We start from the raw sequence: 23,416 nt of genomic DNA, 5'->3' as shown, positions 1-23,416 counted from the left end.
AGAGCTCCTCCAGAGTATCTACTAACCATGTAGTGACAGAGATTTCTCAACTGCTGTTCCTGAAGTTCATGCGTCCATATCTCAGCCCTCAGGATGATTGACAGCCAATTAAAAATGGTCTCTGGCTCACCTAAACAGCACAAGAAGATGCAACATATAAATCAAGTCATATATAATAAGAACTAAATTACAGTGCAGTGCAGATGATTAGATAGATAGATAGATAGATAGATAGATAGATAGATAGATAGATAGATAGATAGAAAGGTTTTCAATGGTGCACTTGATCAAGCAGGTGCTGCATATGTAGAAAGCAATAATTGAGTAAATAAAATCAGTTTAAATGAAGTCAAAACTCAAATAAAATCAGAGAAAGACTCTCTGATAAAAGTATGTTTTAATAAGAGAGATCACTGACTCAGCCGACATGATTTCCTCTGGCCTTGGAACAGACAAAAGACCTCTGCTGCCAGAGGACCAAGTACATCCTGCACATATTACAAAATAAGAAGCCAATAGGATTGTATGTGACGTTTGACATAGGGAGGACATAAACACACTGGTTTTAAAGTCACGTGCACTGAAATTCGGGGACTTGGTTTAATTTAAAACAGTACAGACAAAAACACAAAATAATCTACTCCTGGGCAATACTCAAAACATGCTCTGTGACCGGGAGGGAGGATATGATTTAAGAGGAAAACTAAATCTAAAAAAACAGGGTTGTCAAACTCATTTCAGTTCATAGGCCACATACACCCCAGTTTGATCTCAATGGGCTGGACCAGTATTAAACTGTGACCCCTTCAAAATGTTTCCCTTGTTTTTAGTGTAAAGAAAATCATTCTGAAACATTCATCCATTTACAAAACAAATGGTGAACAGCATGTGATATCCGAAGAAACATTATGTGCAAATTACTTCTCACTGTCATTACATGTGACCTTTTTTTCATAACTTTCCAGTAAAGCAGAAGCTGTTGAAGAAGCAGGTAAAGTCATCTGCTGCCTTACATTCTGAAGTCGTGTCAGTGCCGCAGCAGCAGGGTTACACTAATATTGTTTTAAGACAGAAGTCTGATGCAGATTCTTTTGCTCTGAAGCTGCTGGTTGACAATATTCTGCACAATGTCCAGTATCTTTAAATATGACCACAGTCAGTATTCACTGTTATTTCAGAGAGCTGTACTCTGGTCGGGGTGGGAAACCTCTGAGGCAGCATTTATCTGCTTGGTGTTTAAACTGCTCCTGAAACCTGTCAGCCTTCACAGGTGCATCAACATTAGGTGTGCAAAGTCATCCAGTGGGCCGGACTGGTCCCTTTGGCGGGCTGGCTCTGGTGCCTGGGCCGTATGTTTGACACCCCTGATCTATACTAATGCTTGTTAATAAGTTTGGGATAGTTGCTGAAAAACAGATACGTTTTTTCTTTATCTGCTGTGAGAGTCCAAAGGACAGAGGGCTGTCGTATGGACTTTATAAATGAAACTGAAGTGAATTATGTATATTTTTGTAGGTATGATGGCATGCTTTATTCCTTGCCTTGGATCACTAAAACATATCCCCACAGGTCTGGTCCCTCCCGTCAGTGATGACTCCAGCCTTGAATTAAAGAGCTCATGTTGTGTCTATTAAAAAATAATCATTATAAAAGGATGTGCAGCTGTTCTTAAGTTACTGATGTTACTCTCCTCTGATTTCTGGGACCCTCACTTCACTTCACTTCACTTCACTTCACTTCACTTCCTCTGCACTGACACTGGCTCAGCAGGTGAGAGTCACTGATCCTGCAGCATGTGCCAGCGCGTGCACGCAAGGCGCACGTGCACCGATGTGACGGATCATCATCATCATCATCCTGATCAATTATAAAGTCAGAGCATCACATAATTAATATTTCCAGTGTCCAGCTGTAGGTGTACTGACGTCATTCCGAGAGGAAACAAAGAACTGCATCGATTACACAGAATTAACAAGGCTGTGACCGGAAGTTACACGCGTCTCCTTCACAATAAAAGCACGGAAACTAATAATAAAAAATAATAAATGAGTATTGGAATGCAGTGATTTGTTGGTTATCAGTATAATCCGGGAGGTTATTTATTCTGATAATAACGTGCAGCAGGTCTACAGCCTGTAGCTTCATGTATTTGTATTTGTATTTTTCTTTATTCTGATTTCTCCACATTCGGACTATTTATTGTTTTAGAATTTCATGATAATTTTATACTGTAGGCCTTTATGTTTATATATTTCTTCCATGTATTTTACCAGCTTGATTCTGAAATGTATATTCAGGCATGATGAATAAAACCAGATTTATAGGATGTCTAGATGTCATAACCAGAGGGTCGCCTGTTCAAGTCCCCGTCCGGACCAAAATATGAAGCGTGGACTGGTGGCTGGAGAGGTGCCAGTTCACCTCCTGGGCACTTCCGAGGTGCCCCTGAGCAAGGCACCGAACCCCCCAACCGCTCGGAGCACCTGTCATGGGCAGCCCACTCTGACATCTCTCCACTTAGTGCATGTATAGGTCCAGTTTGTGCATGTGTGTGTTCGGACCTGTGTGTAATTGACAAACAGACTGAAAAATTGAATTGAATTTCCCCTCAGGGGGATTAATAAAGTATATATAAAAAAAAAAAAAAAAAAAAAAATAGGGTCTACTTCTAGTAAATATGAAGACATTTACTTAAAATCAATTAATCTTTAATTATTCTCTGTATTTAAATGTTTTAATTATGCAGCATTTTGTTTTGATCTGCATATCAAACGGCTGTTTATTTGTTAATAAATCAGGAATAAACATCAAATCCAGGCTGTAATCACCTGTTTATCATTCAGGAGGACCATAATCAATCTGCACCCTCTGTGACCCAGCCTCTGAACAGGGTCTGGGGTTTGTTTCCCCCCTCACAGGAGGGTTATTAGAAACTTAACAGCTAAACTGAACGTTTTTAGAGCATTTTGAAACTAAATCTTACATCAGGGTTCTCAAAGGTTTCATGACTGAGTGCCATTTCAGGGAGCCAGTGTTTGAGTGAAGGTTGTAAAAGAGTGCACACACTGTGACTTCTTAATGACATATTATACAATGACATTTTTTAACATATCAGTTTTATGGCACACTGACACTTTACAACTTAACATTTTTAACACTTTTGAAAGTAATGAAACAGACAGGACAGTGTTTGACATACAGCACAGGTATGTGGAGATAGACCCCAGGTGGTGTTCAACACCTGCCCTTTTGACCTCTGACTAGTTAAGTGCCCCTTTTAGCAAGACTTTTTTTTTTTTTTTTAAATAATTGTTATTTCTTTTAATTATTTTATATTTCAGTTTTTAAATTTGGCCCATGGCATCAAGTCTCACTTTAAAGAGTGTTGTTTGCCCAACAACATTTTCCCCTCGGGGATCAATAAAGTATTTCTGAACTGCATTTGAGTCGAGCCCCTGCCCCTCCCTCTTTAACTTCCCTTGTGGCAGCTACACAAAAATCGAGCGCCCTGCAGAGCAGCATCACGTCTCTCTGACCTTGAACGTCGGCATCAGTTAAAACATCTTTTCTTTCTTTCTTTGCTGTTGTCTGTTATAATAAATGATAAATATAGAAAATGGATATGTGTGCAGCAGCAGTCAGGTGTATAAGGTATAGATATTCAGACACCTTATGTGTAAGTTAGACATTTTCCTGCTCATTACTGTGCACTGATGTATACTCCGGCCTCAAGGTGCTGGCAGATAGAAACCTGCCGGCAAAGTGTACTTTGCATGCTCACAATATATATTTTTTTGCACTTCATGTGACCAAAAAAAAAAAGAAAATTCCACCTGAGCACTGCCCATTAAAATGTCTGTGCACGGCACTGGTACAGCAACACCACTTGGACAAACCACACAGTAAACTACACTATGCCATAATATTAAAGCCAGTAGGAACAATAACAGCAGTTAATAAAGTTTATTTCAATTCAGTTAAAGTCAAAGGAACTTCATTTATCCCGAAGAAAAGTTATTGTGCCAGAAATGCTTCAAATTACAGTAACACTAAGTGCAGTCACCACAACTTAACGCTTACAACCAGAACAACCAGTGTGTTCCCGGGGCAGGGTCACACACTGGGCCCAGTTTAAGAACAATAGAGAATTAAATATCTGGCAGAATAGACAAATATACAAGACAGAAGTGTTTTCAAGGAGCAGGAGCAAAAACCAGTGTCTAATAGAGTAACAATGGGAGTATGATAAGTATTGGAGTTACTAAAAATGAACTAAAATGCTGGGGAAAAAAAGTTTTTTATGATTACTATTTCAGACGGTTTCTTTTTGCAGCAAAGCAATTTTATTTTCCTTATTTTTTTAATCAAAATATAGGGGAAGGGAAGCCTATAATTACTGCCTAGTTTAATACCATAATATAGTCTATAATAGTTAGAACTCTGACAAGGGTCATTTTGATAATGAGCACTTTTACGTAGGTCACTTATTTTTCACTTAAACAGCAGTTTGAAAACAGTACTTTTACTTGTATTTGTTCACTGTTAAATATTCCATCATCTGTAGTATAAAAAATAATAACCTTGATTTGCAGGAGCGCCCCTCTGAGGCTTTTATTTTGAAAGCAGGGACCGGAAGTAGCCTGCAGTGTCTGTTCTCTGTTGACACTGGTCCTTTTTCAGCACAGCATGCAGTTTCAATCCGCGGACAGCCTCTTCATCACAGCAGCGCAGCTGTGACAGGAGTCCGAAAACAAGAGGGCATCGTCGGACAATGGAGACGGTGCAGCCCGCTGTCCCTCACGGAGCTCCGCAGCATGGACCCGTGCACATCATCACCCACACAGTAACTGTTATTTCAGCAGTATTTACCTGTGCGCGTGCATGTGAGCGTTTGGTTTTTTGTTATTAATTTGATGGATAATCTGATGCGTTAAAGTTGGTCTCTGATTTTGGATCCGGATCCAGATGATGCTTCAGTTTATGTTTCCTTGTGCTGGCTCTCGGATCAGAGACATGCTGTGCTGCACCGACTTCATCAGATGATCCTCCGCTGTGTTCCCAACAACTCAGGGTGAGTGACGGTATGTTAATGCATGTGAAATAAGGCTGAGATCAGTGTGTGTGCGCACCTGCTCTGTGAGCCGCTCTGCAGCTGCTGTCGGTGGACTCACAGGGAACTGGTCCCGTCATGGAGCAGGATGGTTTAAGGCTTCAAAGGTTTCACATCAAATATAATCCTGGTTTTAAATGTGTGTTACAAATGCAGCAAACTGTGTCGTTTTGAATCTGACTGCACCTCTGGGTCTGTGCATGTGAGCAGCTCTGACTCTGTGATGCTTCATTGTCTCCTGTCAGAGGAGCAGAGAATAAAACATTTGCATTGAATGAACATGTAGATGTGTGGTTTCCAGGTGCCGAGCTTTTCCCGAGGTAGGACCTCCTCTGTAGGCCTGTCCCCGTCCACCCAGCAGCCATGGACCTGCCTGAGTACTCTCTGTTCCTGGTGCGCATCCTGGACGAGCTGGACACCAAGCACAACACCATGTCCTACCAGGACCTGTGTAAGTCCCTGTGCGCTCGCTTTGAGCTGGTGCAGCTGGCCAAGCTCCGCAGCCTGCTCTTCTACACAGCCTGCATGGACCCCTCCTTCCCAGCCACCCTGTTCAAGGACAAGATGCGCTGCTCCATGGAGGACCCGCAGTCCAAGAAGCTCATGGTGGCTGCAGACATCGTCACCATGTTCAACTTGATCCAGATGAACGGAGGCCTTGCCAAAGACAAGCTCCCCATCGGGCACAGACCCAAGTTCCACAAGAACCACTCGGTGGAGCTGTGCAGGTCTGATAACGACGCCTACAAGTTTCAGGACTGTGACAGGGGGCTGGGTTACGAGCACATGGATCACCCCAGGGATGGACACCATCACCACCACCATCATCACCGCCCCCAGCAGCACCCTGCAGCTCAGAGCGCCCCTCCCTGCCCTAAATCATCTGACTGCAACAACTGCCTGCAGTTCATCCCCACCTCGGACCCTAACTTCCTCCTGGGCGTCAGCAAGGACCTGAAGTGTAAAGCAGCGTCTCTGGACAAGCTGCACCATCTGCCCCAGTACTCCAGCAGCAGCTCACACTCTCCACCCTGCGAGATGCAGAGCACCTACTTCCCCATGGACATCGACAGCGAGTCCACCACCGACCAGGAGTCCCTGCAGCACATCGGCCACTCAGAGCCCTTCTCAGTTCACTCCTGCATCCAGAAGAGGAACGTCTTCAAGGAGGACTTCCACAACTTCGTGGCCTTTTCACCACAGGTTTGTGCTTTTATTCTAAGGATGCTGCTAAAGGATGTAAGCAAACGGTCAGAGTTTGGAAATGGGGATGAATTGTTGCTAAGATTTCATATCATGATTTGAGTTTGTGACCAAAACTGTCACGATTATCAGTATTAACACTGTATTCAAGTAAAGTTTGCATACACTGAAATATTTCACCAATTTATATATTGAAAACCACAAATACAATCTGCATTTGCATTAAAATTATAACATAATAACCAAGTTAAAAACCATATAAAATGTGCATTCATATTAAAGATAGCCTGTCTTTGAAATGCATGCTCGAGTGTTTCACTGTAAATGTGGCGTAAAGTTCCTCTCCCAGAAAATCCTGCATTTTGTTTTTTTCTATGCACTCATCTGCATTTTCTGCTCCAATTTATGGTGTAAATGTCTTTAATTTTGTCAAAAATAAAAGTCCTCTGCTACTTTCATGCTTTCATTAAGGGGGAGGCAAATGCACGTGTTAAATCTTGAGGGGGACATGTCCCCTGTGTCCCCCCCGAAATCTACACGCATTAGAAACAAATAGTTTTTATTGCACCACATGCAGGACATGCATCTTTTTTAGTGAACATTCTCTCTAGTGAAAAACATCTGATCTTAAAAAGCCAGGCTTTTTAATGAAATGGCATTATGCCTTTTAATATGCAATGTGCCAATTAGTAATAAAGATCCTCTGAGTCTTTTGAGGTCAGTGTGTGTGCAGCCTGTTCATGCAGAGTCTCTTTTATTGCTGGTTGCCCGGCAGTCTCCTCAGAGCTGGACGTTAAGCTTTTTTAGTTGCACAGCTGCCACAGCCTCTGATTGGTCGATAAGTCAGGGAGTCAGCATCTGATTGGTCAACAGACTCATCATTGTCAACAACAACAAGTGTTTTTAACACCTAATGTTGTTAAAGGATGAGTTATATCTGAAGTTACGTCCCCCGACCCATTTTTTATCCTCACATATGAATAATGCTTTGACTGTGAGGTGGGACTCCCACAGTGCTCTCGTTTGTTTCGTACAGGGAGGAAGTGTTAAACCATTTCTCTGACACAGAGTATTAATTCCTGCTCTTGTTAAAAAAACATTTCAACACTAACCTCCCTCCTTTTATTCTGAAGGTCAGTTTTATTGTTCACATTAACACAGCTTGACTGAGAGCTCCTTGAAATTTTTTCTTTCTTTACAGTGTAGAAATGTTTTCACTCGGTCTAGGAATCCATTCGCATTTTGCTTCTACAATATGACCTCAGGAGTAGTGATGGGATTTCTTGTTCACTTGTGAGAGCCGGTTCTTTGGCTCTCATTCACTTTGAAGAGCCGGTTCAAAGATGCTTTGTTCGTTCGTTTTTTGTTTTTTTTGCTGTGTGTGTTCAACGACNATCCATTCGCATTTTGCTTCTACAATATGACCTCAGGAGTAGTAATGGGATTTCTCGTTCACTTGTGAGAGCCGGTTCTTTGGCTCTCATTCACTTTGAAGAGCCGGTTCAAAGATGCGCTTCGTTTGTTCGTTTTTTTTTTTTTTTGCTGTGTGTGTTCAACGACGAATCGCATTGCTGATTTATCGCATCACGTGATATTGTAACGTGGACCCAGAATAGACTAGCAGATATAAAGTTTGGTGTAGCCATAGCAACGCCGTTTATAAACAACAAGCCTGTCAATACAAGCAAGTGCTAGCGGATAGTGGGTTAGCTTTAGTGATGTGACGTTGGCGAACGAGCCGAGTCTTTGAACCGGCTCTTTGAAGTGAGTGAGCGGCTGCACTGTCTTTCTCCCTCACAAACTAGTCTCTCTCAACTTGTTACGGATCAAATAATCTGAAATTAATGGATACAGAAAAAATCAAAAAAAAAAAAATTAAAGCAAAAAACAAAGAAATTAGGAACTGGCTCATTCACTCTAAAGAGCCAGTTCACTTGTTCACTTCAAAGAGCCGGTTCAAAGACTTGGCTCGTTCGCGAACGTCACATCACTACTCAGGAGGCCTCCACGGTTCAGTTTGATTTATTCTCTGCAACCTGGTCACCTGAAAAAATGTTGGTGTTGTACATTTCTGTAAACTACGAATACTATACGGTTACATTTACATGTTATTATATGGCAGATATGCTGAAACTTTACTTTTTAACATGGCTGTGATTAATGTGTGGTTTGGTTTAGGCACAAAAACCACTTGGTTATGGCTCGGAAAAGATATTGTTTTGGCTTAAAATACGTGGGCTGAGGGCACAATCCCCGCTGACAAAGCAGCAATGCCACTTTTTCATGCCACTATCCCAGCAGGAAATACAGTCATGTCTCAGTAAAAATAAATAAATTAATAAATGCTTTTTCGGGACACTATCCCAGCAGGAAAAGCAGCAATGTTTCTGTTAACAACAGCTTTTTCGGACCACAATACCAGTGATGTCTCAGAGGGAAAAAAAGGAAAACAAGTATCTTGGTAGGAAACGCAGTGATACATCAGTCAAAAACACGACCACTTTTTGGGCCTAAAAAGTCTCTAGAAAAACAGCAATGTGTCGCTAAATCACTACTCACTACTCAGTACTTATTGCTTGTTGTCAGGTCATATACTCCGTCACTTTAGGGATGTGGCTATGCTGAATATGAAGAGTACACATGTATTTGTGGTTTGCAGAAATGTTCAATACCATCCTTTTCCTCTGGGGACTGGCCTGTACTCTGCTGTATTTGCTGCGTGGATGTGTTTTAAAGCTGACTCAGTCCTTGTCTGGGTGACTTTTCCAGGTGGTCACCACTGAGAAAAAACAGGGCAGTAAGGCTGCTGACGGCTACCACAGGAGGGAGCTGCACAAGCCTGCTACCTTCTTCAACCACAGCTTCGAACTGCCCTACAGTAACCCTTACTTCGAGCCGCCACTCAACTCCCCTCTACAGGACAGACGCAGGGTGAAGCACGAGAGCCTGGACGACCTCCAGGCGTCCACGTACTTCGGTCCAACCACAGTCTCCGAGTGCGTCAGCAGCAGGAAGCACACTAACAAAACAGGGAAGCAGCCGTCGTGGCCGGTGAAAAGCCTCAGCCTCAACACAGAGGAGGGACCTCCGGACTTTGAGAGGTCGTTTCTGAACACGAAACCTCTCAAAGAAAACCACCATCGCAACGTCACCATCATCAGCACCGACAACGAGCCACATTTCCAGAGCCCAAAGGAAAAGGTCGTAGCTTCTCCATCAGGCTTTGCAAAGAAAACTAATGGGATAAAAATGAAGGATGTAGCACTGACGGCGAGCGGGCCTGCAGGTTTGGAGAAAAGAGAAGCAGCCAAAAGGTTCAGGGAGAAAAACAGTCCGTCCTTTCAGGGCGGGGACAGCTCCTCTAGTGTCGGGACTCAGACCGAGCAAGCGGAGCAGAAGAAGGTGAAGGATTACCCAGCGAAGTACACTGACAGAGAAAGACACACCTTCAAACACTGTGAAGAGGACTCTGAGATCGTCAGTGATGACATCAGTGACATTTTTCGTTTTCTGGATGATATGAGTGTTTGTGACTCTCTGGGCATTGTCCAATCGTCATGCTACAACAGCAATGGGTCTCTTTCTCAGGTAACGCTGAAGTCTGAGGGCGACAGCTCCCCTGAACGCAACACAGTCAAACTAGCCAAGTCCAAGCTGGACCGCCTCTTCCACTCACTGGAAAACACAGACGATGAGTTAAAATCGAGTGTGTGCAAGCTGGTCCTGAGGATCGGCGAGATCGAGAAGAAGCTGGAGTCTCTGTCGGGGGTTCGTAGCGAGATCTCACAGGTGCTCTCCAAACTCAACAAGCTGGACGAGAAGATCCAGGAGCCCGAGGCCAACGGGAGACACGGGGAGACGGTGTCTGCGTCAGGGTCCAATGCCACCCCTGACAAACCGCACCCCCACCCACACACTGACACCTCCCTGTCGCCTCGTGTTTTCCAGTGCCACACCACCGGACACAATGCCAAAATGGACAACGGCGCCTCGGAATGGTGCTGCTCGGACGGGAGTAACAGCGACAGCCTCAGGGTTAAAGCTCTGAGGAAGAGCATGTTCACCCGGAGGTCGTCACGCTCGCTCAACGAGGAGATCAGCGTCACTGAGCCAAAGGTCGCCAGCATCAGCAACTCTATGCGGGACTGGAGGACGGTCTCCTACTCCTGCCACCCCGGAGACGAAGGCAAGGACAAGGACAGGGACAGCAAGGACAGACACCGGAAAGCCAAAGAGGTAGAGACACTTTTTTATTCACTTTTAAATCAGACAGGAACACATGGCATTTAACATGACAGATCATAAAGCATGGATTCAGTACATGGACAGGTTAAACAGTACGTCACATCACAGAGGCGTCTGTAGATCAATGCTTACACTGTGTGTAAACACAAAGAAGTGAAAAGAACTCAATGTTCCTGCACTTTGTGCTGCACGTATCCACTTCATTTACAGAGAAGTAAAATACTCTGTGATAACAGCAGGATTTTATATCACGGCTTGGAGTTGTTGCTCACAGAGAAAGTATTTCGGGGCCAGTCTATCTGTTTCTTTATTCTAATTCTTTATTACAATCCCTGCTGGAAAAACAGTGAAAGGCTCCTTAACACACCCACGTTTGGGGGCTGAAGTCCAGTTCAGACCAAAGATCTGTGATGAGACGAGTTGAAACAGACAACTACTGTCAATGCGGCGTTCTGCAACTTGACCAGCAGACTTCACTACAAGCTGATTGGCTGTTGAAACAGGTGACGTGCTTTAAACCCAGCTGCTGGCCATTTGACCAGCTGAGTGTCTGGTGACGCCATCAGCCGGCTTGAGTCAAGCTCAGACCGGCCAGTTCACACCGCTGACACTTTTCTCTGCAATGTTCTAAAATGGTTTTGTCTTGTTGCAAAACTTTGGTCTGAATTGGGTTTAAAAAGCCGCTGTAAGTTTTTTTAGCAAGTTAGAGAGTTTTGTCGTTTGTTGGTCTTGGTTGGTGGTCTGCAGCTCAGCAGCTGTCTCACCCATCCACCATCCCCTCCACCTCCTGATGACAGTCAGCTTATACGACATCACTGTAGAGAGAGAGATGAATCCAGAACGGAGGAATGAGCGTTAAAAGTTTGACAAATATCGGATGTTCTATATGGCTTTCAAAGTTGTGCAGTTTCTGACTGAGACAGTGAGGAACGTTAGACAACAAGACATTTTACACTATTTACCTTCAAGTTAACGTGAGGATTCACATTTAGAAATGATCAGAATTAGTGTTATTGTCTCTGTACCACAGCCGTCATACGTTTCCATCTGGGCAAGATATTGAACCCCAAATGGCTCCAGATGGTTGTTCCATCGGTGTGTGAGAGTGACTGTACATGGCACCACCTGCTTACTGAGTAGCAGTTGGCACCATACATGTTAGCCTCGACCACCAGTGTGTGAATGTGACATGCAGTGTAAAAGTGCTTTGAGTGATCAGAAGACTAGAAGAGTGCTATACGAGTGCAGTCCATTTGCTATTTTATTATTTGTACTATTACTGTCTTTAAACTAATCCAGTTAGGTTCAGTGGAGCTAGCTGCTAACAGCCACCACTGCAACTAACAAACTCCACAGATCCATTCAGCAGCTCCACCATCCACAGTCAGACACACACGGCTGATTATTTACTGCTGAATTACAGCTCACAACTCGCACCAACGGCTGACGCTGCTCTGACTGTTTCTGCTGGCTACTGAAACATCCTGGTGCAGGCTATTTACTGGAGTTTACCAGCCTGTCGCTCATGCTGCATTTGAAGAAAATTACAAGCATGGCTGTTCTCGGCTTTCAATATCTGATAGTCAGCCATTAGCATTTTTGTCATGTCTGGTCTCGTCAACCAAAATGAAACATAGATTCCGTCGTAGTTTTTGTGATCATGATCTGTTCTTCGCTCGTCATCATCTCATTTTGGTAACAGAAAATTGGTCATTGCTGAAAAATTTTCTTCATAGTTTTTGTTATCGAAATGAACACTGGTCAGGAGTAGGTGTGGTTTTAAATATTAATAGCTATTTACAGATTGTGTGGGCTAACACACACAAGAAGCTCAATTCTCCTTTACTACACGATTCACTACATGTTTGCAGTCAGGCAATAATTAAGATCGTCTCATTTGATGGGAAAGTGGCATAAGAATATCCCAGTAGCTGCCAACTATGGGCTTTTACGGCCAAAATGTTTCACCCCCCTGGCTGGTTACTTTTCCCACTGACTGGTTGTTCCATGTCTCGTGAAAAGCAGGCTGTCTGTGACATCTTTCCTCTGTGCTGTTTGTTAGCATAAATGATAATGTCTTCCTTTCGTGAACCCTCCTTCCCTCCGTTCTTCCTTCTAACCCCTGAATACGTCTCAGACACAGAGATTTTTTCGCCTTAAGCCCTGAACGCTTCCATTTTCCACCAACACAGCTGCTGTGTGGAAATACACCAGCAGATTCCAGTGTTAAATCTGAGCCGAGGTGTAAAAGGAGCTCAGTTACTGCCAAGACATGTATTCACAGCCGTCCGACGAGACGAGGAGTGAATCCTGTCAAATTAGGGAGACTAAAATGTCCAAGTGGACAGGATGCCCCTGGGTGTTTGAGAACTCTCAGTTCAGGCCTCTCCATTTGTAACCTGTCAACAAGTATCAACTGGAGGCAGAGACATCCTCCATCTGAGTGTGGCTCAGGAGGATGTGACTGCTCTGCTTCAAATGAGATGGAAAATCTGTTCCTGCTGCTTTCAGGACAGAGAGTGCAGCTGTGTGGGTTCAAAAATGGAAATACTAATTGGAAGGAACAATGTCTGATATCATCAGAGGGATGAAAATAAACAGCTCAGAGAATTCTTTCATTGTGTAATAATTATATTTCAAATAGATGCCTCAACATGTCGGAGGATATTTAATTGCTTTCTTTCCCCCCAACTTTTTTATTGGGGTTTTCAAAGTTAAACATACACTGACAATAGTGTAAAAGTAAAAACTGAATTTCTGATACAAATATACTGAAAACGAGTGCATTACATGTTAAGAAGTGATTAGACACAATTCCCGCTGGGCGGCACAATGGATGCAAAATATTTGGAATTAAGTAGCGCAAATGAAACAAGGAGCGCAATTTTGCATCATATGCGTATACACAAGAGTTGCAAAAATCTCAATTTCAGTGACCCATTCGCGACACAATAGCCAATCAGCATTGAGATCCTCCAGGGACATATGACGCTGAGGACATACCGGCGGAACTTCATTCATCAATTTAGCGATTTAACGGGCATTTGACGCAAGTTATTCGTATGTATGAAGCGAGTCAACACAAAGTATTCTAGTGTTCAAATTCGTGCGAGTGAATTACATGTGAAGTCAATGAAAAGCGACGAATAGATGCAAATTCCCACCGGGCGGTGTGATGGATGCGACAGGAATGACACGAGCGAAGCAAGTAGCGTGATTTCGCGTCATACGCACATTCGTAAGAGTTGAAAAATCTGAGCTTCAGCGACCCATTCACACTGCAATAGCCAATCAGATCCTCCGTGTATGTACGACACAGATGGACGCACTGGCAGAAGTTCATTCATCGATTAAGCGATTTCAGGCACGTATGACGTGAATCATTCACGCATATGAAGCAAGTCAACATAAAATATTCTAGCATTCAAACTCGTGCGAGTAACGTGACGTGAAAATTTGCATCGCGTTTGGTGTGAATTAAAAAAATCACACGAATGAATTATATGTAAAGTCAATGTAAAGAAGTGAGTAGACCCGAATTCCCACTGGGTGGTGCAATGGATGTGATGGATGCAACGTGACACGAAAGATGCGAATGAAGCGGCACGAATGAAGCGAGTAGTGCGACACATCATACACTTGTTTGAAAAAGTTGAAAACTTTGAGTTGAAAAATCTGAACTTCAGCGACCAATTTGCGCCGTGATAGCCAATCAGCATTGAGATCCTTTGGGGACGTATGGCACAGAAGACATACTGGCAGAAGTTTATTCATCAAATCAGCAATTTTATGTGCATATGAGGCGAGTTATTCACGCGTATGCAGTAACGTTAAAGACAAAGAGACAACTGAAAGCCGCCAGAGCCTCATAAAACAACATCCAAGCACAGTTACGCAAACATTTGTAACTGTCACGGGGAAATCACAGACTCCATAACAAACTATATAATAACAAAAGAAAAATTTCATCCCACTTGACATGCTGCTGTGTTGTGCTGTGGCGTGCTGGAATTTGTCATTTACGTGACAACGCCTGAACGCAACACAGACTCGCTCCGCTGTGTGTACAGTGCTGTGCTGCGCTGCTGTGTGAGCAGCGTGTCTGACTGTGTAATATAGGGGAAACACTGAATCAAGCAAGAAGACTCATGATAACATTTATGTATTACATTGTAATCGCAATCGCAAATCGCAATATTGTCCACTCAAATCGCCATCGCACATTTTTATCAAAACGTGCAGCACTAGTATGCAGTGAGTCCACACAGAATATTCTAGTATATTCTCCCGTTTGCCCTGTAAATGTAGTGCATCCTGCCATCATTTCAAACTCAACACTTCCTCTATACATTTAATATGTTGTGAGTCTTGGGCAGTGCCAGAACATTTGGGCTAGTGAGGCTGGTTACTGCCCACAACAGTCGCACGCTGGACTGATATTTAGATCAATTTTACAGAGCTTATTTTTGGATAAGTGAAATCTGTGTGTGCAACATTTTAAACTGGAAAAGTCAGACGTGGTCAGCCCAGCGTTAGCATGTTTAAGGTTACATTTCCAGCCTCTTTGTAATGCTCCCCACACAGCCCTGCTGACTGGGGCAGGCCTTTAAAGCAGCATGTTGAAATGTCAAAACGTCTCAGCAGGTGTTTAACACACCAGTCATTCCCTGTGACCTTTCAGCGCAGAGTTAAATGGAGCGGATGTTAATTGAAATGGGTCCTGATGCTGAGCTGACTGTTTGCAGCCTGTTGCTGTGTCAGCACGTACACCACCTCACTGTCAGGTAATAAAACTGACACAGGAGTGGTAGTTCTACTGTGTGTTAGACTCCAGGAGCATATCGATAATCATATGCAATTTAAAGGTCACATATTATGCAGAATGAATTTTAAAAATACATGTATGTGTCCCTGGTGTGTGTACAGGCCCCCATACTGTATGAAAAAGACCATTTCCTCTCCTTCTTTCCATCTGTAAGAACATGTGTTTCACACTAACTACATTTACCTGTTCACTCATATTCTTCTGTTATTCCAAATATGACAACATTCTGATTTTGACACAGGTCATGTAAACAGCATTTTCTGTTTGGATGTTCCAAATTAGGCCTTTTTCTGAGTGTACAGTTTTCGGTTTAGACATGTGAGATATGCTGATATCATTTGGGTTTTAGGAGCATTCTGTGGATATCTCTACAGTGTATTATGCGTCTCAATTGGGGTTTTTACCACCCAATCTCACTTGTCAGCATTATACGCAGCCAGTTCCTGTTTTAGCTTTAGCAGCTGGCAGTGTAAGGGAGGAAAAGCAGTGGGACAAGAACAAAAATTTAGGCGGCAAAAGTCCGAGTAGGGTGAGCGAGAGGGGTGGTGGATGGGTCCAACAAACACGACTTTACCCAGAAGGGAGGTGTTTGCGTCCCCTAAGATTATAAATAGGGCTGGGTATCGTCACCAATTTCCGGAATCAATTCGATTTCAATTCACAAGGTCCCGATTCCATTTGATTTGATTCAATATTAATTCGACTGGGCATATTTCAGTTACAACACCAATTTTTGCAAGAATGTGAAAGAAATTCTGAGACAACTGATACTGTAAATTTTACAAGGGATTATTAAATAAAAAGAATAACTTCAGAACAGGATTTAAACTGAATATTTTATGACTAAATGTTTCTAGAGCAGCGACAATGATATTAAAACAGCAAAGTCACAATATAAACTCGATATCTCACTGGAAACAAATCTAAAATGTCAATAAGATAAATCATATTCCTAAAGTCAAATTACTGAGTGAAGTTTAGAAAGGCATAAAAAACATAAAAACAGTAAGCTCACAGTTACAGAGAAAAGAACTGGAGCTTCTCAATGCTACAGCTGATAATAATTTAGTGCGTATAGCGTTTACTGCTGGCGACATTAGCGGGGTTTAAGCTTTCCACATTTTATGAATCGATTAATTTAAGCCAGCCCTACTAACCAACTAGTCAACAGTTTGAAGGCTGAGTAGAGATACATGTTCAAAAGAAAAAACTACATTTTTGGTCACAAGGAGAAACACATCTACTTTATAACATTATGAAAAACTTGGATATAAACAGGTTTTTGGATATGCACCGATACCACAACACTGACCCTTTCAAGAAGGTGATTGAATGAATGAAAGAGAGAAGCTGTGCTCCCACTGTTGAACAAGTCACCACCAGAAGAAAACTTTGAACAAATCCAGTTTTAATACAGCAAAATGTCAAGCAGCTCCAGCTTTTCCATATTTTGACGTGGTAAACAACATGCAAAGGCACATTAATCAGCACAGTATACACTGCATGTAAACAGGAATATTAGTGGAATATTCACCTTCATTAGCCATGTAAACAGATTAGTAGGAATATTGTCTTTTTGAGAATAGCAGCAAAAAACAGAATATTTTGTGCATGTAAATTCAGTAAGGTAGTCAGATTGGCAGCTCCATATAACGTCCTATGGGGTTAGTGTAAAATAAGCTCCTTTTACACTGCCTGTTCAAGGTGGGAATATTGCTCTGTTATGCCGCCTCGCCATGCTGTATAAAAGGTACGATCGCGGAACAGGATTACAGAGTTGTCCCCTCTTTAAGTCACAATAGGAGGCAGAAGCAGTGCTGAAACAATGTCTGTATAAACAGGACAGCCTGCAGGACGGGTGTGATGCATTGATGATGTGTTATGTGTGCCACCCACCGCAGGAGATTTAAAAAGTAGCTGTTATCAGTTAGCGGCTAACTCAAAGAAGAACAGCAGCTGTAAAAATCGGCAAATTGTAAAAACAATGAGGTCCGGGAGCTCCTTACCCTCCGAGCAGAGGACAGGATCAGCTGCCATATAACTGAGATGGTAAATGATTGTTCTTGACATGTTTCACCATTGTTATTGTTTATAAAGCACTGCTGACATGTATGTTATATGTCACATTAGACGCTGCATGTCACGACCATCACGCCTTTTTTGATTCCGTAATGCTGGGATGCTGTCTGTAATCACACACTGGAGCAGAATGACCCTGCCGTCATGTAGTTCTGTGTAAAAATGCAAAGGAGTAGGGGTGGGCAGATCGATCCTAAAATATCGAACTCTCGATACTACGTTTTCATTTTAAAGATCAATCCCAGCGTCAGTAGGATCAATACCAAGAAATAGATCAGTTTATCTCTTCTACATCGTATGGATTTATATTTCAAGAGTAAAACTGTTTGCAAACAACGTTCTGTAGTCGTGAACACATCCAGTACATGTACTCTTTGCTTCTCTGCTGCTTTTGTGTCGTCTGCACTCTGTCAACTTATTTGAGATCCAGCAGCATCTTAGTTTCTCTTTCATCTGATGTCAGCAGGAGGAGGACGGTGAGCTCACCTCCAAGCCCTCTGTGTACTGCTGTGGGACTGACACGGACCCTTAATTGTACTATGAATAGAACAGCATACACATCTGTGTGACCGTAGCTGTCCGCGGACATTCAATGTGGACAGTAAGTCTGAGCCTGACTAGTTTTATCAGACACATAATAGCAGTGATGGCTTAATGAAAGAGAACTTGGAGCTGCAACTGAAAAGAAAGGAGGAGAATAGAAACACCTCAACATCCAGACCTCTGGCACAGAGACAGAGTTCACAGGCAGAGGCTGTTCACAGAGACTCAGATGAGGAATATCCAGGTGTACAGTGACATTAATATTTTAGTCAAATCAGATCTTCAGCTTGGTTAATGTTACATTGTCAAACTGTAATTGGTCATCACTTACTGTGACCTAAGCTGATTAATTATTCACCTCATGAATCATGACGTACCACTTTCCCTCCACATTAAGAAGCCACTTTAATAATAAGAAGTAATGTGTCAGTATCGATATCAGCGATTCTGGCCCTGTATTACTTGGTTTCAGAGGTGGTATCGCCCACCTCTACAAAGGAGACATAAAGAAGGGACTTTGTAGCCGCCCCATAGCACCACCTCTGTGTAAAAGGGCTTGTGATTCCATAGTATTACACAGCAGGGCTTGGAGATATGGACAGAAATTCATATTTGGTTATTCTCAGGCTGAACGGTGCTACACGATATATCTTGGTATTTTCTACAACATGTTTTCAGCTGCAGGTCAAAGCCTCATTTGAGATGTCACAGGCACTTTCATAAAAACAGACTGTGATCAAAATAAAACACAAAGACAGAGATTTTTTCCCCGTTTGAAAATAAACAGCTGCACAACATGTACATGAAAAATCATATCAAATAACCAGCAGGGCTGCACGTTCATGCTCCTGCACACAGCACTGGAGCTACAGAGGTTTAAAGGTTTGCAGCACAGGACACTGAACTGTAACATGACTATAAAAGGATCAGGTAGGTTTGAAACAATTAAAATCTTTGTGGGCGGAGTTAAAGAGTTGTTTTCCATCTGTTGGCATTTCAAATTAATCTAGTGCTGGAAAATGATTTAAATCTTTTAACCTTATTTCTGCACAGAGCATCAACAGAGAGGCCGAGGGAGGGACGGAGACAGAGACACTTTGTCCTTGTTATATATGTCTGTATATGAAACGTCTGTTTTGTTGCTGCATTTTTTTAATTAAAGCCATCTGTCGCCTGTATCATGGCGCTGTCTTACTGTGACACATCAGACTACAACTACCACCACCTCACACACAAGCTAGCAGCACAGCGCTGTTACGCATGTGTGCTGCTGCGCTCATTTCATTCATCTCACAGACTGATGTAGCGTAGCACGTGCAGCATATAGACTGATGTCACACTGTAGACTAATGAACAGACAGTTTAAACAGAGGAGCAGCTCTGTGTCTCTCTGAGTGTTGATGGAGAACTTGTGAATGAGTGAGGGGGGCGGAGCTGTGCAGAGAGTGTGAGAGGAGATGAACACTGGTATGCGTCATGTAACGCAACTTGAACCTGTATCGATATAAACTGTGTTGCCTAAATCGATATCGTGCTTGAAAATATATCGATATATTGTACAGTCGTGATGAAACAGGGTCGATTATACAGCAGTAACATGTGTAACAAAGTTAAATGTACATTTGTAATATTAAGTATTATAATTACACAAAATTTGTTTCAGTTGTTATTACCTGACACACTCAGGCCTCCATATTCAGTATGTGGAACGTTTGATTACCAGTTTCTGTACCCTGCGTTCACCTTTGGGGGTACCCCACCTATAACGGGGTGTCTCCTGCTCGCCTCTCCCCTTTTGCTGTTGTGCTTTGTGGGAGAGGTAATTTCCATGTGTTAGCACTATTAAGCTATGATTATATGTTAATGTAATGTTGTGTCGCTTGATTTGTGTAGGGGCTGGAGTTTGTGTGGTTGTGTGTGACCGAGGATTTTTGTTTTTGCCACCTGTTGTCAGGAATAAACGGAGATCGCCTCCAGACATACCCACAGTCTGGGCCTTTTTATATCTACACAACACAGACATCACTAAAGGTTACACTGGTTACAGTTATACCGCCCAGCCGCCGTATAACAGGGACAGTAAATGATTGTTATTGACATGTTTTGCCGTTGTTATTGTGTATAAAGCACTGCTGACACGTGCGTAATATGTCACACATATGTCAAGACCACCAAGCCTCTTCTGATTCTATAATTACACACTGGAACAGATTGATGTCGCTGTCGTTATATACAGTAAGTCATTTGGTTTGGGCAGTGGCAGTGACTTGGGGCTGGGGATGGATGGATGAGTCGGAGGAGGTGCTACTTAAAAAGAAGAGCTCGGAGCAGCTCATTTAAAAAAACTTAACATGAACTAGTTCATTTTATGGGACTGTGATCTTATTTTAAAAATCAAACTGTGTTATTGTGTGAAGCAGGAGGCCATTAGCCCAGTTTAGCACAAAACCTGGAAATAGGTGAATGTGTTCGGCTGTGTCCACAGTTCAAACCTTTGTGAGGCACTGGGAGAAGTATTCTTGGATATATTGGTGGAAGCAGCTTAAACAGGAACCAGAGTGATGTCTCAATCTGTGCAGAACATGTCCTATAAAAAAGAGGGAGGGGTATGTGACCAGATGCATGTTCACTGAGGCTAATGCTGCATGTGTCTCTCTAACAGATTTCCTGTCTCATCGCTGGCCTCAATATTACAGTGAAACTTTATTATCCACATGGGGAAACTGGCCCAGTAAGATAATTATAGGATAGCCGGGATATTAAAAGTGATTTATACTGTGTAGACACAATAATTACAGTGAATGAAAAATACATATAAGATGCCAGAGGTGTTGGGTTCTGTTTTTCTCCAAGGCTTTGCACGGCACCCTCAGCTGAAATCTGAGGGTAAGAGGGCGCACAGACTGTGTGGGCGTCTCCATCCTCACCTTCTATTTTGGTGCACGTATGTGCAGCAGCAGAGTATGCAAAGGAGCAAGGTGAAGGTGACACATCAGCGGTGGTGGTAATTATTAAATACGCTCTCAGTCAGTCACATCACCGGTCTCATAGCTCTGAAACAGCTGTGTAATCACAGCTAAACGTGATAACCACAGCTCAGCAAACAGAAAGCTTCTCAGGAAATATCTGGATGGTTCAGAACATCACGACATGAACACACGAATCTGCACCCAGAGACAGACGGAGTAAGATTTTCCACCAGGTAGTTGAAATAATAACCACAGAAATAAACTAGAATTACTGCCTCGCTGTTGTAGGCCTTCACGCACAAGTTTAGTTTCTCCTACAAATTACATCCATGTCTGTGAAAACATGGACGCTTCACACAGATAATCAGCACAGTTTCAACGTGAGAGTCACCAATTCAGTATGAGACATTTGGTCAGATGCAGCATATATCTCCTTCTGCTCCTGAGATATGACTTTAGATAATGGCCAGAAAAGTGCTTTATGTAGAACATTATGACGTCACAGCATAGTTGACTTCTGCAACCTTATGTTAAGGTTCTATCTGCGGTCTGAGTGGTTTTGAGACACTGAGTTTCCAAGTTTTTGCATTCCAAACAGCAAACATGACATGTGGGACAGGTCTCTTTCAGACACCCTAAAGTTATTCTAAATGTAAAATATCAAAATCCTGTCAGCTTTGTTAATGGGGTTTTTAGGGAGGGGTCAAATGTAGATAGAGCCTTCAAATCCTAAGAACTCACTCTCTGCTCAGAATTATGAGGTTCTGTCTTCAGTGATAAATATTTTGTTCAGTGTAGAGGTCAGTTTAAGGCAGGAATATGGTCGGTTATTAAACACATTTTTCCAGGAACCATTAGTTTAGGTTTTCCTTGGCTTAGACAGCAAACAGCTACTCTAACACATCTAACCAGGACTGTACTGCACAGAGAGTGGGACTGGTAAAGTGTAAGGATATTCCAGATAATCTCTGTACTAAGGATGTCAGATTGGGTTCATTTTGTTCATTTTTAAGGAAAGAAAAATGCAAAATGACATGAAACACAAGACGCCTTTCATTTTGGTCTGGTGCTCCACTGACTCAGTGAGCTTTGGTACCACTTTTTAAAGCCCTGTCCATTTAGAGGTGGATAGAAATACAGAATGTTTTGTGAAGTACCGTAAATATCTTTTATTGTATTTTCTGTTGGCTCTGCTGACAGCCAGCTAACTGCATTCACATTTGGAAACACAGTGCCCACTGCCCACCCTCCATCCTCCACTGGTTAGCTAATGTTAGCCTTGGATTCTCTGCACTGTGCAGCAGCTAGGCTAGGTGGGAGCTAGCTAGCTAGCAGCGACGCTTATTCACGATTACCGCTGTTAACACTGTCCCGGTGGCGGATGACATAGCTAGCCCCAGTGAGTAAGCAGCTAATTTTGTGCCACAAAACCTCTTTAACATTTTTTTAATGTTAGCCCAGCTAGCTATGCTGCACTGCTAATGGTGCTAACAGAGCTAACAGTAGTTAACAGAGCAAAAGTGGGTTTACGGGACAAAATGAAGCTGATTTCTTACCAGGGCCACCTGGGGGGAGACCGCGGATGGCCATGATGTTTGTGCAGCAATGTTGCGGATGTTCACATTCCAAACAAAACATCTAAAAAAATGTCGAAAAAATGCATATAACTTAAAAGACTCACATAATGCTAATAACCTGCTACAGAATAAGAATCTATGAATAACTAAATTCTGATAAAAATGTCAGATAGAACCTTATAATTCGAGAGTGACGATTTGACCTTTTTGATGTAAAATGTCATCACTTCATTATATCCGATTCCTATTAGACATTTGTGTGAAATGTTGTTAAAATTAGTGTAAGAATTCTTGATTTACAGCCAAAACAATTGTGTGAGGTCACAGTGATCTTTGGCCACCAAATTCTAATTAGTTCATCATTGAGTCTGAGTGGACGTTTGTGCCAAATTTGAAGAAATTCCCTCAAGGTGTTCTTTAGATATCATGCTCATGAGAACGGAACAGACAGACAAATCAAAATTGTAATGCCGGTGGCTACAGCTATCTGCGGCGCTGAGGTATTATGTTTTTAAAAAAAGAAGTTGATTTAGTTAAACTGTTTATATAATTCTGTCTGACCAACATTGATGTATCTCACCTCGTATGTGGTCACATAGTTTAGTAACTAATGCAACAGCATCCTATCTGCTAACATGGGGAGAGTGGGGTTTATCCTGACACAGGTTCGTCCTGTGATACTGTACAGAGTGTTAAAGGGAAATTTTGGTTTATTTCAACCTGTCTCCTATCGTCCTAAATTTGTTTCAAGTCACTAGTGACATAGAAATAATAGTTAGCATGTTAGCCGTTAGCCTAGATACAGCCATAGCGTCAGACCTGTTAAAACTTAATTGAACGGGCAACCTTTTAAGTGCAAAGTTAG

The 23,416-nt window shown here is 42.5% G+C and overlaps 2 protein-coding genes across 2 annotated transcripts in view; one reads left to right on the top strand and one right to left on the bottom strand.

Moving 5' to 3' along the window:
• The window catches only part of LOC126393455 (CUGBP Elav-like family member 1), a 377,556-nt gene that overhangs the window by 228,674 nt on the left and 125,466 nt on the right, over positions 1 to 23,416 (bottom strand). The window lies entirely within an intron of this gene.
• minar1 (membrane integral NOTCH2 associated receptor 1) overlaps positions 4,687 to 23,416 on the top strand; it is a 37,265-nt gene continuing 18,535 nt past the window's right edge. The window contains exons 1-3 of the mRNA XM_050049097.1: positions 4,687 to 5,071; positions 5,412 to 6,313; positions 9,083 to 10,549. Coding sequence (XP_049905054.1) covers positions 5,474 to 6,313; positions 9,083 to 10,549 — 2,307 coding nt within the window. The 5' untranslated portion in view covers positions 4,687 to 5,071; positions 5,412 to 5,473. The remainder of the gene's footprint in view (positions 5,072 to 5,411; positions 6,314 to 9,082; positions 10,550 to 23,416) is intronic.

Source organism: Epinephelus moara, chromosome 1 (assembly GCF_006386435.1).
Source record: "Epinephelus moara isolate mb chromosome 1, YSFRI_EMoa_1.0, whole genome shotgun sequence".
Classification (NCBI taxonomy): domain Eukaryota; kingdom Metazoa; phylum Chordata; class Actinopteri; order Perciformes; family Serranidae; genus Epinephelus; species Epinephelus moara.
Note: the sequence above shows the minus strand (reverse complement) of the source record. Positions and strands in the feature narration are given on the sequence as shown.